The sequence below is a fragment of the Acartia tonsa genome, chromosome 8, assembly GCF_053477335.1.
Source record: "Acartia tonsa isolate MP-2025a chromosome 8, ASM5347733v1, whole genome shotgun sequence".
Lineage (NCBI taxonomy): Eukaryota > Metazoa > Arthropoda > Copepoda > Calanoida > Acartiidae > Acartia > Acartia tonsa.
The window spans coordinates 52716889-52733860 of record NC_137267.1 but is presented as its reverse complement, the minus strand read 5'-3'; the positions used below and the strand labels follow the sequence as shown (position 1 = coordinate 52733860).

The 16972-nt window shown below is 40.4% G+C and overlaps 1 protein-coding gene across 1 annotated transcript; it reads right to left on the bottom strand.

Moving 5' to 3' along the window:
* Positions 1-11846: 11846 nt before the first annotated feature.
* LOC145327281 (uncharacterized) lies at positions 11847-16513 on the bottom strand. Its single transcript, XM_080170882.1, has 2 exons — positions 16362-16513; positions 11847-14272 (listed from the first exon to the last, which is right to left on the bottom strand). Exons 1-2 carry the CDS (start codon positions 16380-16382, stop codon positions 12059-12061), a joined length of 2235 nt encoding a protein of 744 aa, XP_080027008.1. The 5' UTR covers positions 16383-16513; the 3' UTR covers positions 11847-12058.
* Positions 16514-16972: the final 459 nt, after the last annotated feature.

Here is a 16972-nt window from a genome sequence, read left to right as displayed (position 1 = left end):
CCACCCTCCCTACAGAAACCGTCTCTAGAAAATATCTACAAAAAAAATTTCTTTTTAAAACTAAAATTAAAAATGGGGGTTGGTCAACTCCTAGTCTTAGGATGGTTTAGACTATTTTTCTTCCCTTCTCTATCCCTACGAATTATATAATATATATAGAAGAAATAAACTTTTTTCGTCTTTAGTGAAGGATCTCGCTAATCGCTGAACCCATATGGTTCTCCTTTACAGTGAAGCTTCTTATAGGTTTTTGACATTTTTGGGTGAAGGCATCTTCACCTTCCAAATAAAAGTTTAGAAAACTATAATATCAGGATGCTTAAATTGTGGTGATTTGTGATACCTTATCCGTGCAAATCTAACATTCCTGTCAAGTATCAAATATCCCAATCTCAGGGAGGAGGGGGACATTACACTAGTCTTTATTAACACATTATCCTAATTGTTGGCTCAATAGCTTTAAGTTCTTTTGTTGAGTTTTAATTGTTTTTGTCTGATCTTTTCAACAAAAATTTGTATTCTATAGAAGGGTAATTTTATTTATTATCATTTGGTAATGTGTACATCAGTTTATTGTCTTATCCCTTTAGAACCCTGAGAATAACCCTAACATTGAAAAGTATCGCATATCCTATTCTGAAAATTGTATTTTAATTCAAAAAGGATTAAATGAATTTAGGGTAGGAGGGGACATTGGGCTGTTTATTTCACTAGTCCCCAAAGATTTATAACAATGTTTTCTTATTCGTTAGACTAACAACTTTAGAAACTTTCATTAAATTTTGATGATTGGTTCATTAAGTTAAGTGACCAAACGTTAACTCTTAATTTTTATCTATAGAAGTGTTAATTTTGTGTAATATCATTGGGGATGTACATAAATTTATCGGTCATTGTCTTATCCCTTTAGAACCCTGAGAATAACCCTAACATTGAAAAAGTATCGCATTTCCCATTCTGACATTGTATTTTAATTCAAAATGTAGTAAACGAATAAGGGAGAAGGAGGGGACATTGGGCTGTTTATTACACTAGTCCCCAAAGTTTTATGATAAAGTTTTCTTATTAGTTAGACTAACAACTTTAGAAATTTTAATTAAATCTTGATGATTGGGTTATTAAGTTAAGTGACCTAACGTTAACTCTTAATTTTTATCTATAGAAGTGTTCATTTTGTGTATCATCATTGGGGATGTACATAAATTTATCGGTCATTGTCTTATCCCTTAGAACCCTGAGAATAACCCTAACATTGAAAAGTATCGAATATACTAAATTCTGGACATTGTATCGGGTTTCCTGCAGGGATCTTGGGGGATAAGACAATGGCCAATAAATTTAACTACATCCCCAATGATGATACTCAAAATTACCCCTTCTGTAGATTACAATTAGTTGTGAAACGTTTAAGATACTCAACTTTATGAACTAACCAACCATAATTAATTAAAAGTCCCCAAAGTTGTTCAGCCTATGAATAAGAAAACGCTATTTTAAAACTTAGGGGACTAGTGTAATAAACAGTCCATTGTCCCCTTCATCCCTGGGACATCATTGTATCGGGTTTCCTTTCTCTCTTTCTCTGTTCCACTTCCAATATTTTCGCGGGTAAATTTAATTATCATATTTTATAAATAGAATTTAATAATAGACCCTGGGGTGGGGGGAGGGGTGTTTATGCTTTACAGCTGGGATATTTGGTTCTAAGTTTCACTTTATTAGAGAACATTAAAATCTAAAATATATCTATTTGTTCAGCTTTGATATTTGATCGCTATTCTAAACCTAGGGTAGGTTCATGTATAACAGTAATTTATATAGAACTAGTGACTACGCCCCTAGAGGCCTCTAGGGACACTTGAGATGGGAGTTGAATTCCAAAACCCATTGTTTTTAATTCAAATTTAAAAAAAAAAGTTTTAAAAGAATTAGTGGTTGTGACTTTATTAGAGTACATCTTTTGTAAATAGACCTTTTTAAAGAGTTTCAAGTTCAATGACCAATATTTCCATACACTAAATTAGCATTAATATAGTAACACCAATGAAAGCTTTTCATTTACTTGCCCCCCCCCCCCCCCACTCTACCTCCGTGTTAATACCCAACAAATATCTATTTTTAAAAGCGAAGCTTTTCTATAATTACGGTTATATCATTTTTTTTTTACATCTTTGAATTGTCCTAACGATTTCAAACTTTAATCTAACAAGTTTTCAACAATAATTTTCATTCACAGAAATAGTAATAGTTAATATTGTTTATCGTCAATGGGGATGCAAATCAATTTATCGTGCATTGTCCTATCCCTTAAGATCCCTGGGCAACAACGCTTTTCTATAATTAGGGTCGGTCCGTCCGTACGTCCGTCCGTCACAAACGGATAGCTTTTTTCGTTAATTTTGGCATGTTAGAATTGTCCTATCGATTTCCAACTTTGCATGGTGATTCCTTTAGTAGTTAGGTACGATTTAGAAAGCGTAGCAACTCTATAATAGTTACAAAAATGTCCGTATGTCCATTTTAAATATCTTGATTTTTTACTTTGTTAACAACAAATTTTTATGTGATCTAATTATCAGATTGATCTGATATTTGGTATACTGATTCTTGGGTTAACAACGTATAATGTTATAAGCGAAGCAACTCTATAATAAAGTCCTAAAAATGTAAATATGTCCATACACATTATCCTGTATCAAGCAGTTAATTAACAAATTTACTTACAATTTTGCTTTGACTCTTATACTTTTAAATTCTGATTATTCAGTTCTGACACTATATAAGTCTTAATGTCCGTTTGTCCTACCGTTTCAGTGCTTCGCTTTTATGGATGTTGTCATCCTTATCAAAAGCGAAGCTTTTCTTTAATTAGGATCGGTCCGTCCGCTCTTCGTTAATTTAGGCATGTTAGAATTGTCCTATCAATCTCAAACTTTGCATGATGATTCTTGAAGTAGTTAGGTACGATTTAGAAAGCGTAGCAACTTTATAATCGTTAGCAAAATGTCCGTACGTCCATTTAACCATGTTGATTTTTAAATTTTTTTTAACAGCAATGTTTTATGGGATATAATCATCCGATTGATTTGATTTTTGGAGTACTAACTCCTATTACAATAAGGTACAATATTTTAAGCAAGCCATCTCTATAATCAAGTCCTAAAAATGTCAGTATGTCCTTAAACAGAATTCTGTATTTTAGAAGTTTCGCAACAAATTTACGTATAATTTTGTCAAAACGTATGTATTTATATTTTGTATATTCAGTTCTGACTTTTCACAAGAGTTGATGTTCGTTTCAGAGTTTCGCTTTTATGGATGTTGTCATCCTTGTTTTTTAAGTAGATCATATATTAGAATTCTCATATTATAAATTTGAGCGGTGACGGATGTATTTTGCAGCTGATACGTTGTGGTATCCGCCTAGGGTAAATGGCAGACACCAGAGTTCGAATAAAGACTACGGCAGTGTGAACAGACGTGGACACCTTACTATAGAGAAGCTATGCTTCTCTAGCATTCACTAGACAAGAATCAACATCTATTTCAGTTGTCACTTTATTGGAGGTGTAAAGGATACTAAAGTTATATACAACAAACAATAACTACATGGATAGGAATAAATGATCATAACATAAAAGCATTATAATACATATACAATAGTCAGTTTGGGCAATCATGATTCCCCATCCCTGGAAAGGGTGGGGGGGATTAAGAATACAGTTAACCATAATATAAATACATATGGATTAGGAATAAAGATGGTTAAAGATAAATCATACAGTAAAACATAGATAATTGCAATGGTTAGGTAGATGGCTATCCCTGTCTGGGGCAGGCAGGATAGCCCATGGAGCAGCACAATAGGTAGATAAGCATAGAGGGGTTGAGTGGTAGGTCTGGGTACTAAAGAGGGAAGGTTTGATGATTACTTGTGACAACAACAGTCTGTGTGGGGGCAGGTTTAGATCCTTTATCCTCAGGGTTGAGGTGGTGCTGATAACTTGGTGGTTGAAGGGGAAGGTTCCGGTGCTTAAGATGGGAGAGGGAGGGTTAACACCCCTCCCTCCATTGGCAGGACAACTGAGGGATAAAATCAGTACCGTTATCTGACATCTTTTCAGGTGGCTTCATAATTGTAGAATAACAGGATTTAACTAGGTGCGTAGCATCACTATAATGTCTTGGTTTCTGCATGGTCCAGAGCTGCCGCATACCACAACTCTCCCCTCGGAAGGCTGGAGGGGTTGTCTGCACCGCCAGACTTCCGACAGTGGTGGCGGCCTTCAGTTTGTTGTCCTTGTGGAATGGGTCCGCCAGGGTACCAGTTGCTGGACGGTGGTGGACTCCAGCCCTCCCCAGGTCTAACGGAATCGGCTATATCTGCTGGAGTAGCTGGTCCTGTTGGATCTTCTGGCCGTTGGATGTGTACCTCTGAGGCCACCCTGGCAACCTCCAGGGGTGGCACAGCACCTGAGGGGGCTTGGACCAACAGCCTCCTGGTGGACACCTCTGCAGGTTTCTCCACTGGGCTGGTGGTCTCCATCGTGTTGGTCACCTTGCTGCTGGCAGGCTGGCTACTGGATGCAGGCGCAGTTTCTTCGCCCTCGGGGCTGGTCAGGTTCATTTGGCTTCCAGGGTCTCTGTAAATGCGGGCAGGTGGTGGTTGCCATACTGTAGGAGCGTTGCCTCCTTCAGGCTCATTCTGGACATTGGCAGGGTGGTGCATGGCAACCCGACCTGCGGGGTAGGGAAAGGTAACAGTCCACCCTTGATGCCGGAGGCTGTCTTGGATCTGCAAGGGTGGCTCCGCTCTAGTTGGCTGGGAGACAGGCCCATCCACGGACACTACTGCTAGTGGACTGGAGGCACAAGGCTCCGGATTTCCTCCCCTAGCCTGAAGGGGTCCAGGCACATTGTCTCCATCTTGGGTAGACATAATTGTTGGGGATCCTCTACTTCTATGGTTAGGCTCGGCACTTGGCGCATCTAGTTGTGTTACTCCCCAGGCAGCGGTCAAAGCTTCTTCAGTTTGGCTGGTCATGGCTGATACCCTGACTCCTGGGGCAGATGCAGGGGGCGCAGGCAAGTTTGGCCCAGCCCAAACGTCCTGGTACACCAGTGCAATACAATTACCCTGGCTTGGTTGAGGGAGGTAGACAGCTGGATGCAGTTGAGGGTGAGGGACAGCTGGACTCTCCCTGCTGGCTGGGGGCTCTGGCTGGCTGGGGGTGACGGGTGTCACCCCTTCCTCTGGGGCTGCGGGTTCATTCCGGGGTCCAGGTATCTCGGTGGCGGCGACGGTTGTCGCCCCAGGCACCAGTGTGGGGGCGCTGGATAGCACCCCCCAGTCTTCACAGGGGTCCAGGTCTCTCGGTGGCGGCGACGGTTGTCGCCCCAGGCACCAGCGTGGGGCGCTGGATAGCACCCCCCAGTCTTCACAGGTGGCGGCGACGGTTGTCGCCCCAGACATCAGCTTGGTGGTGCAGGGAAGCACCTCTCGTTCCTTCCAGGTGGCGACGCCGGTTGGCGTCCCATACATCGACTCAGACTCGCTGGCTAGCGCCTCTTGCCTCTCCCACTCGGCGGCCGCCAGGGCCTCCCCGTACACCGTCCCGGTGGCGCTGGGTAGCGCCCCTCGGCTCTTGCTGGGGGTGACAGGGGTTACGGACACCGGTCCCCTGTGGTTGCGGCTGAGGTCCAGGCCAACCCGGTTGGGTTCAGCCGCTCCTCCCAGCACGTTGATCCTGGCCACCATGGTCCCAATCTGAGACACAGACTCCTGGGTAGCCGCGGCCCCAGCGGCGGCAGCTAGTTGGGGTGACGGCTGGGCATCTCCCTCCAGGTGGACCTGGGTGGCAGACTGGTTGCCTGCAGGTTGTTGGGCGGCCTGGTGTTTCTTCATTGCCCGGTCCCAACCGGTTCTACACTTGGCGGCTGTGTGGCCGTTGAAGCGGCAGCGCCCCTTCGTCCAGCTGGGTCCCATCAGGCCGGCTTCCCCAGGGTGTATCAACCTGCCAGGTCTCTCCTCCTCCAGTTGGGGCACCAGCTGACAAACAGGGTCTCCCCTACTAGGGGTCAGGCGGTGCTGGGCTGCTTGTGGTGGCTCCTTGGTTACATTCAGCCTCCTCCCCATACACACAGGTTCCTTCCATCCAACAGCGGCTCTCCTCCCCTGGGTGGCGAGGCCAGCCTCGGCCTTAGCTTCTGCAGGTGCTTCTCCACATGAGGGATCCTGCCTCTGGGTATGCCAGGTGGTTGGTAGCAAAGGCTGTTGATGGTGCCAGTCGGAAAGGGGGCTATGACCTCTGGGGGGTACCTGTGGCCAGTGTGTGGACAGGTACCCACAGGTGGACCAGCAAGGCCCAGAAGATGCCATACTGATGGTAGCCTGAACTGTATTCCGGACTGTCAGCAGACTGTTGGTAGCCACCTGAGTTGGGCCAGAGTTGCCAGCTAGTATTGCGTCCCTGCCAGGCTCCGTCAGCTGCTGGTGGGGAGCCCCTGCGGTGGTTCTGGTCTTGGCAAGGGGTGGCCTTCTTATTGACTTTCCTAGTTGGAGCTCTGCATCCCGGTGGGCCTCCATCTTCAGCAGCATGGGGGAACTTGGCTGGGACATGTGCAGTGGTTCAACAGAGTAGCGGCATCTGGTCTTGGAGTGTGGGGGAACAGCCTCACTGCTGCTGGTCAACCCTGTTCCCTCCGTGCTGGGTAAAGTCTTCCACTGCAGCAGGTCACCAGTCCCCATCCTTAGGCCGGTCCCCAGTCGTTCCATGCCTGGGGGCTCCCAGGGAGGCTTGGGTGGCGGCTCCCCCACCCCCAGGTACGCGTCGGGCATCTGGGTGAAGAGCCTATTCCCCTGGGACAGCTCCCCATCCTCCAGATTGGTGAGGCCAGTGCCAGGGAGGACCTTTCCACCCCAGAAACAGGTGGTACTGGCCCTAGGGCTGGGCCCCTTTGAAATCTCAGTTCTGGGAGTAGTGTCCATCTTGGGGCTGGCCACTAGGTCTCTGAAGCTTGTCACCTTCTCATTAGGCTCAGTTGCATCGTTCAACACCCCCAGGAGGACACCTACAGGTTCAGCAACCCCCAGTCCAGTATTGCTATTTCTCGTACGTTGAGCACCAACTGAACAGGAGCTGTGCAGCGGACATTCAGTCACCCTTCCAGACAAGGGCATCTCAGGGACCAGGGGTCTGTGACCTGGCATGTGTTTGATGTTCACTGTACTCAACACAGTAGGCCAAAGTAATAACAGAAGTAGTATCTTGTAGATATAGAAGCAGAGTAGAGTAGCCGCGCCGCAAGGAGGTTCGAGCCGGCTCACCCCTAGTATAAATACTATAGCTGTGTAATTAGGGTGGTAGTCCACGTAGCCGTAGGCTCGGTCCTCCTGGCTCAAGAGTTTCTGTGGCTGGCGCGCCCCCATGATAAGTAGCAGGGTGTTGGTCTGTTGGTGCCAGCGTCTTGTTTAACTGTTGAGCCTGAGTTGTTCTCCTTTCCAGTATAGCTCTTGATTTCTGTGGTAACTAGCGGATCTTAGCTATATTCGCCCTTTAAAGGTAACAGGGAATATGTTAGGCATCCACAGATGTCTCTAGGAGCGTATCCACTAGTAGATATATGGATAGGTAGGCTATCTATATATATACATGGCTACACGCCCATATATATATATATACGTGTATAGGAATATCCCCAGAGCTAGCTAGCTTTTCCTCCTTGCTCCAAAAAAATCACGCTTCCTCTGTATATAGTTCACTACTATGAGGGTCGATGGTCCAGGTACACACCACCACTGCCCAGTGTGGGGCAGCAAGTCAGGCTATGTCCACAGGGTGGGCGTACTTTCGTTCAGTTACCATATCAGTTTCCAGTGTTGTTTGGTGAGGTTAGTATTCACTTGATTGTACCCATGATACAAAAAAACAACATTATTTATCACTTGGGTATTTATATATACATATATTTGTTTCACTAACCACTCAGCTTTGAAGTAGGGTTGGCAGAGCTAGGAGATGTTGAGGGTCTGAGCGGGTTCAAGGAACTGGTTTAGTTTTCCTTATCACACTGTAGACAGGGAGGGAGGAGCTTGCAAGTTTTTCTCCTAAAAAAATATCTCTGATGTATGCTATAGAATGGCCCCTCTCCTGTGTGGGTGTGTGTGTGTGTGTGTGTGCGTGAAATCTCCTGTCCTTGCAACGCGCGTCCGCACCGTCAAATCCGCGCACACGGGGAAAACGCGCTCTCACCCCTCAACTCGCTCTCTCATTGGTCCGCTTCGTCCGTTAGATTTATGATATTTTCCGCACTCTGTTGCGCTACCCGTGAATGGCGCTCTGTGTGTCCGATCGCTAGCCCCACACTACAGACGGACTTAGTCTAGTGTGGGTAGGAAGGGGGAAGCGCGTAAGGGGACGGGGGTAACTCCGTCCGTTCCCCCTGTGAGGGAGGGGGGTAACTGTGGGCTGGTGTAATATTGCCTTTTCTTCTTAATCCTAGGTTTATCTATTATATCACCCTGATTGTATTTGCCTTCAATGGAGAGGGGGGCCCCTCCCCTTCCCCTAGAATAAGGGGTGTATTGTTATTGTGCTGTGGGCTTGAGATATTTTGATTGTGTATCAGGGTCCTTGTTTATATTGCATCTAGCTTTTATTATTGTCCTTATCACAATTGCATAACAAATTTGTTTACCAACTCTGTCCTATTTTTAGTTGTTATCACAATACCCAATAATCCAAGCCTGTTCTATTCTTAGATTTATCACAACACAACAATTTGTTTGCCAAGCTTTGCTCATAAATCTATTGTTTGGCCATAACACCAGGGTGGTAATCCTTGCACTGTAATATAATATCTGTTTTTCTAGATGGGTGGCTGCGTTGTAGCCTCTCAGGACACTTAGAGTTGACGTAGTTTTTCTCTGTTCTGGTGCACTACACTCGTATGTTGGCTCGCAGCTTGCAGCTATGTGGCATGTTTCAGCCTATCGGCGGCAGGGAATGTCCCGTCCTGCTAGCGCCGCTTATCCAAATCCAGCTGATGGCGGCAGGGAATGTCCCGTCCTACTAGCGCCACTGGTTCGGATCCTGCTATTTCTTGCAGTAAAATTGGCCTATTTTCAGCCGTTTACACTTCTTTGGCTTGTTTCAGCCGGTCCGCAGGCCTGTTTCAGCCCTTTTGGCGCTCAATTCTCCGTTAGATATCAGCGCTGCTCGCGGTTATTCATCAAATTTCGCTGTCTTGCTTCCACAACTGCCGGATGCAGAGTTAAACTTTGCTATCCAGGGTGGGTAATTCAGGTTGCTTGCGTCAGTTTTGCCAGATTCACTGCTGGGAGTACCTTCGTCTCAGATGCGCGTCTGCTCTACACTTGTGGTTCGCCGTAATCTCACACAGCTGTCACCAAAATTGTGGTATCCGCCTAGGGTAAATGGCAGACACCAGAGTTCGAATAAAGACTACGGCAGTGTGAACAGACGTGGACACCTTACTATAGAGAAGCTATGCTTCTCTAGCATTCACTAGACAAGAATCAACATCTATTTCAGTTGTCACTTTATTGGAGGTGTAAAGGATACTAAAGTTATATACAACAAACAATAACTACATGGATAGGAATAAATGATCATAACATAAAAGCATTATAATACATATACAATAGTCAGTTTGGGCAATCATGATTCCCCATCCCTGGAAAGGGTGGGGGGGATTAAGAATACAGTTAACCATAATATAAATACATATGGATTAGGAATAAAGATGGTTAAAGATAAATCATACAGTAAAACATAGATAATTGCAATGGTTAGGTAGATGGCTATCCCTGTCTGGGGCAGGCAGGATAGCCCATGGGGCAGCACAATAGGTAGATAAGCATAGAGGGGTTGAGTGGTAGGTCTGGGTACTAAAGAGGGAAGGTTTGATGATTACTTGTGACAACAACAGTCTGTGTGGGGGCAGGTTTAGATCCTTTATCCTCAGGGTTGAGGTGGTGCTGATAACTTGGTGGTTGAAGGGGAAGGTTCCGGTGCTTAAGATGGGAGAGGGAGGGTTAACACCCCTCCCTCCATTGGCAGGACAACTGAGGGATAAAATCAGTACCGTTATCTGACATCTTTTCAGGTGGCTTCATAATTGTAGAATAACAGGATTTAACTAGGTGCGTAGCATCACTATAATGTCTTGGTTTCTGCATGGTCCAGAGCTGCCGCATACCACAACGTTAGAAATGCTTAAGTTAAAAAGTTTAAGTCTCTAAGTCAAAAATTGCAGTCACAGAAGCCATGTAAGAATTCTGGAGACCTGGAGGATTTGGACCTGTAGGAGTATACCTGGAACCCGAACACCTATCCTTATGCTAAAGTAACAGGATGTTTGTCTGTGTGTTTGTACCAAAGGATCTCGCTAACCGCTGAACCGATCGAGTTCTCCTTAACAGAGTAGCTTCTTATAGGTCCCGGAAAGGTTTATAACTATTTTAGGGGAGGGTACCACCACCCTCCCAAGAGAAATCGCCCCTAGAACCCCCCCCCAAAAAAAAAATTGTTTTACTTTATCTTTTAAAATCTAAAATAATAAATTGGATGTCAAATTCGACTCAACCCTCCTCAAGTACCCCTAGAGGCCTCTAGGGGCGTAGACGCTAGTATTTTATATTAGATTGTCCTACTAAGGAATTTTTTAGTATTTTGGTAACATGAAATGCTTTGTTTAAGTCAAAACAAATTCTTAGCTCTCTACCTGGATGACCCTGCCAGTTTTGTTGGCATTCTGCCTACCAGGACGATTTTAAAAAAATTCCGACTCTCATTTGTGTGTCATACCCATATTTAAAAAGTCACTTAGTTTTTTTTTTATATCAATCTATCTTTCACAGAAAATGAGATAAAAAACTGGAGGGTTCTTCCGTTATCATTTTCATAGTTTGTCTCTTTATGCAACCATTAAGATTTCTAAAAAACTTTACTAAATTTGGTCCTTCTTTTATAGAGACTTTCTTAATTAGGCTTCTACTTTTTAGGGCAAAGATAAATTAATCTGTCTACACTAGACTATAAAAGTTTTAAAGATTTTTAATCAATATAATAGATTTGAAATCTGCATAAAAAGTTAAGGATTTTTTATAAAATTCGTTTTTTATATAATTCTTTATTTAAAGGCGCAAATACGATTTAAGTTAATAAATTTTGACCAATAGGATAGCTGGATTGGAAACTACCTACGCTCTAATTGGTTGAATGATGTACGTCACTTAAGCTTCTCCAATCAGAGCGCAGATAGTTTTCAATCCACCAATCACAGATCTCAAAATTATTTAACTTAATTTGTATTTGCGCCTTTAAATAAAGAATTATATAAAAAACTAATTTTATAAAAAATCCTTAAAATTTTATGCAGATTTCAAATCTATTATATTGATTAAAAATCTTTCCAACTTTTATAGTCTAGTCTACGCCCATTAAAAAGTATTTTGAGGCGTATTTAAGAACAATTGTACAGACAAACATCCTTTTTAAGCTTCAGACAGACAGACAGACGAATAGACAGACGGATAGACAGACAGACGTACTACTTTGTATCAAAGATATATATAAAACTTGGAATGTCATGATATTTTTTATAGCCTATCTTTTTATGAGCAAAGCTACTCTATAATTCATTTTGTCTGTTCTTCATGATACCTTTATGATATGAATCAGAATCTATTTCTTCAACATAAAGAATACCTATACTTCCTTTTGTCTTAAATCTTTTTTAAAAATTTTCTTAACAATTTTTTAAAAGTCGCTTAAGCAGTGAATTAAATTTTTACTGAATTAAATATCAAAACATAAAAAATGTAAATGTTAAACTTTTATTCTAAGTAGTTGAAAAACAAAAAAGTGACATAAATAACAAATAATTATACAAGAATTATATAAAATTGGGACATGTTTAATGTTTTTCACAGAAATTCATAAATACCAAGCCCACGTGAAACTAATATTTTGCAAATTAAAGTGAAAAAATCAATATTAGTAAATATAACAGTTAAATAAATTTAAACTTAATTTTACTTTTTCATAAAAATGGGATCAGTATGATCAGAAAAATTTATTTTGCAGTACATGTACATTGCAAAGTTCTTGATCATTTGCATATGATCAGTGCTTTTGTCGGTGGATACTTTATTCATCCAATATTTTTTCCAGGTTTTTGAGTCTTTAAGTTCGGGAACAATCTGGTAGTTTTTGCTGTTGATTGTTCTAAATATTTCATGACTAAGTTTCTTAGCCTGTCTGAATTGCTTGTCCGCAGCATTATCTTGATTGTAAAGATTACTCAAACTTCTGGCATTCCTCATTTTATTAAGATTAGATTCTTCATCTGCAGCATTATCTTGATTGTAAAGATTACTCAAACTTCTGGCATTCCTCATTTTATTAAGATTAGATTCTTCATCTGCAGCATTATCTTGATTGTAAAGATTACTCAAACTTCTGGCATTCCTCATTTCATCAAGATTAGATCCTTCATCTGCAGCATTATCTTGATTGTAAAGATTACTGAAACTTCTGGCATTCCTCATTTCATCAAGATTAGATCCTTCATCTGCAGCATTATCTTGATTGTAAAGATTACTGAAACTTCTGGCATTCCTCATTTCATCAAGATTAGATCCTTCATCTGCAGCATTATCTTGATTGTAAAGATTATTACTAAAACTTCTGGCATTCCTCACTTTATCTAGATTAGATCCTTCATCTGCAGCATTATCTTGATTGTAAAGATTATTACTAAAACTTCTGGCATTCCTCATTTCATCAAGATTAGATCCTTCATCTGCAGCATTATCTTGATTGTAAAGATTACTGAAACTTCTGGCATTCCTCATTTCATCAAGATTAGATCCTTCATCTGCAGCATTATCTTGATTGTAAAGATTACTTAAACTTCTGGCATTCCTCATTTCATCAAGATTAGATCCTTCATCTGCAGCATTATCTTGATTGTAAAAATTATTACTAAAACTTCTAGCATTCCTCATTTTATCAAGATTATATCCTTCATCTGCAGCATTATCTTGATTGTAAAGATTACTTAAACTTCTGGCATTCCTCATTTCATTAGGATTAGATCCTTCATCTGCAGCATTATCTTGATTGTAAAAATTATTACTAAAACTTCTAGCATTCCTCATTTTATCAAGATTAGATCCTTCATCTGCAGCATTATCTTGATTGTAAAGATTACTTAAACTTCTGGCATTCCTCATTTCATTAGGATTAGATCCTTCATCTGCAGCATTATCTTGATTGTAAAAATTATTACTAAAACTTCTGGCATTCCTCATTTCATCAAGATTAGATCCTTCATCTGCAGCATTATCTTGATTGTAAAGATTACTGAAACTTCTGGCATTCCTCATTTTATCAAGATTAGATCCTTCATCTGCAGCATTATCTTGATTGTAAAGATTACTTAAACTTCTGGCATTCCTCATTTCATTAGGATTAGATCCTTCATCTGCAGCATTATCTTGATTGTAAAAATTATTACTAAAACTTCTGGCATTCCTCATTTCATCAAGATTAGATCCTTCATCTGCAGCATTATCTTGATTGTAAAGATTACTGAAACTTCTGGCATTCCTCATTTTATCAGGATTTGATTCTGCATCTGCAACACTACCTTTATCATAACTTTTCTTAAAGGAATTTCTTAAAGGAATTCTCCGCTCACCATTAATTATTTCAAAAGGCAGCCAGTCACGGAATAAACTTGCAAGGTGTGTTAATTCATTAATAATTCCATTGTCTTTTTCATTTATTAGACATGGGCAAATTTTTTTATATTCCAAATCTTTTGGTTTGATATTCTTGTACAATTTAGAGGCCATGTTCCACATTTCTAGCATATGCATATAGTGTACAATTTCTTCTAAGTGTGTCTCTCCTGCAAGACCAAATGTTCTAGTTTGATCATTATTTGATAAAACGAAATCCACTATTGCACCAGCCGGAAATTTGAATGCAGATGGTCTTGATGGAGCAAATGATAATACAGGGGAACCAGTCAAATTTAGATTCACTGTTGGAATAGTGTTGGAGATAGGAAACTGTTCATCAAAGAAGTAGCGAATATCCTCTACTGACAGTGAATGTAAACTGTGTGCCACGTCTTTAGCATATGTTGTCATGTTGACCCCTGCATTTCTGCCAGGCTCACAAAGGTCAACAGCAGCCGACAGCACAGCAGAAGGCACAAGTAACAGAAACAGCCACATCTAAAATAAGGATAACATGAAAAAATATTAAAGACAAACATTTTTTTTTTAGATTCACCTTTTTCTATTACCTTCCAAAGAAAGGTAAGGTAAAAGGTAATTTTATTACTTCCCCCCCCCCCCTTTATCCATTATTGTAAGAACGTAAGTCAAACTAAAGTAAGAAGGTGAACAGAAAAATGTGCTTTAAAAGAAAAAAAAATGGTTAAAGTAATTATGGTGATAATATCCAATATTAGTATGGCGAAATAATAAACTAAATCTTGAGGTAAGAGAATAGAGAGAAAAAAATGAATAGAAAAATTAAAAGAGGAACAGAAAGAGAATAAAGTAAAATTGTCTTTTCTATCGTTTTTATGAGTATTTTCCTATTTTACTAGACCAACTTTTCATATAGTAGTTTCCAGCTACAGTAAAAAAAAAAACATTAAAAAAATTCTTTGGGACAGAAAGATAAAATAAAAATAATTTAAATCTACAATTTTAATCTCCAGCTAATTTATGAATCCTTCAAACGACATTCTTATCTAGTAGTAAAATACAAGTATTTGCTGTTGACTTCCTTTATTAAGAAAAGTTAAAAATAGATTATTTGATTATGAAGTAAACCAGTGGCGTGCGAACCAAAGAGGGCATTTGGGGCAATCGCCCCCCCCCCCCTAGCGACCAAAACGCCCCCCTAGCCACCGCCCCCCCCTAAATGTTGAAAAATGCACCGTTTAGCCCCCCCCCCCCCCTTGGTGACCAAAAATGCCCCTTTTTGCCCCCTTTTTGTTGTCATACAATAAAGAAATATTTGAGATCAGTTTTACATATTAGGTAATTTTTTTGAATATATTTTTTCCAATATGGGTGTTTTTATCTCCCATCCCCCTTATTTTTTTAATGGGGTTATTCATCCTTCCTGCTGAGATTTTATAACATCCCCCTCCACCCATACAAATGTTTGGTGGTGGGGGAGGGGGGGGGGGAAGGTTAAATCATCTTCTGTACTTTTTTTTCAAAGATGCTTTCTAGCTCCCATCCCTTCGGTCATTGCAGGGTGGGGAGAAGGGATGGGGGAGAAAGGATGGGGGGGAGAGATAGGGGATGATAGTAATGGGAAATAGGGATGGGGAAGAAGGGATAAGGACTAGAAGGCCCATAATAAAATAATCCCACCCCTTAAAACGACCCTATTTAAAGATGGTAGAAGTTGGTGATCATAACTATTTTAGGATATCTTCAAACTTGATTTACCCCCTCTCTTTTTTCTTTCCCTATTTTTGGCGTAATTCTTGAGTCTACAGGTGTTTATACAAATGTGCCAATTTAATTTTTTTTTTTTTAAATGACATTTGTTTAATTTTCCTTTGCAATTAAGCTTTTTTTTAGGTACAGGGAAGGTTTTTAACTATTTTGGGAGAGCATATCTCCACCCTCCCAATTTAAAATCCCCCCCCCAAATTTTTTATCTCAATATTTCTTATTAAAACTCAAATTAAAAAGTAGAAGGGCGGTTGACTTATCCCCCTCCCACCTTAAGAACACCTAGAGGCTTCTAGGGGGCGTTTGTTGCCCCTAGTCTTTCTTAAAATAAAAGATATGTCTTGCATTTTTTTTCAACTAGGAGTGTGATCACGAATTGCATATGGTAAAATTATTTTTCTTATTTAATTGTCATACTAATAAGATAAAAAGTTATGCTTGAAAATTGTTTTAATAGCTATTATTATATGTTGCATTTTTAGATAAACGTGAGAATTGTGATCAGAATTTGCGTATCATTTGCGTTATTTCTATTTTCGGATATTTATTACCCGTCACCTATTTAAAATTTGTATATATAATCAAAATGCCCCCCCCCCCCCCCTCCCCTAGACAAAGTGCTTCGCACGCCACTAAAGTAAACGGAGAGAGAGAAACATAAACATTGTCAGCCCCCTCGAATAAATAAAAGTTCATTACATCCCCCCACTAGGATACAAACACGTTTAGAATAGCTTGCTACAAAAATGATGTGCATAAAAAACCTATGAAATTATTTTCATTTTATAAACTTGCAAATGTTAAAGATATTTTTAAAAATAAGAAAGTAGAAAATACTTACAATATTTGAGTAGGTTTTCATGATTTGGTTTTTGTGTGACCATAAGATGGAAGGCTTGGATGAACTGAGTAAAACATAACCATTGACCAAGCGATACTTATACAATTCTGGGAATTTGAAGATGCGTGTATATCCTTTAGCACCCTTTTAAAAGATATCCCCAATTTTATATATTTTAAAGCTGTGCGGTTAATTTTGTCGTTTTCTGTGTTGTTGTTGTGTACTTTTTGCTATAAATATTTGTTTTAACATATTTTAAAAGCAAAGCTTTTCTATAATTAGGGTCGATACGTACGTTAATTTAGGCATGATATAATTGTCTTATCGATTTTAAACTTTGCATGGTGATTCCTGTAGTAGATTTAGAAGGCGTAGCAACTCTATAATCGTTACCAAAATGTCCGTACGTCCATTTTAAACATTAATTTTTTTGCTTTTTTATCAACAAATTTGAGCGAAGCAACTCGATAACCAAGTCCTAAAAGTGCAAGTATGTCCATAAACGTTATCCTGTATCAAGCAGTTTTTCAACAAATTCACTTACAATTTTGCTTTGACTCTTATATACATTTATATTCTGACTATTCAGGTCTGCCACTCTACAATTGTTA

Excerpts from the sequence above, each read along its gene's own strand:
- LOC145327281 (XM_080170882.1), bottom strand. The coding sequence starts at position 16,382 with ATGAAAACCTACTCAAATATT. Across the intron at positions 14,273-16,361 it reads TGAAAACCTACTCAAATATT|ATGTGGCTGTTTCTGTTACT; the intron begins GTAAGTATTTTC and ends TCCTTATTTTAG.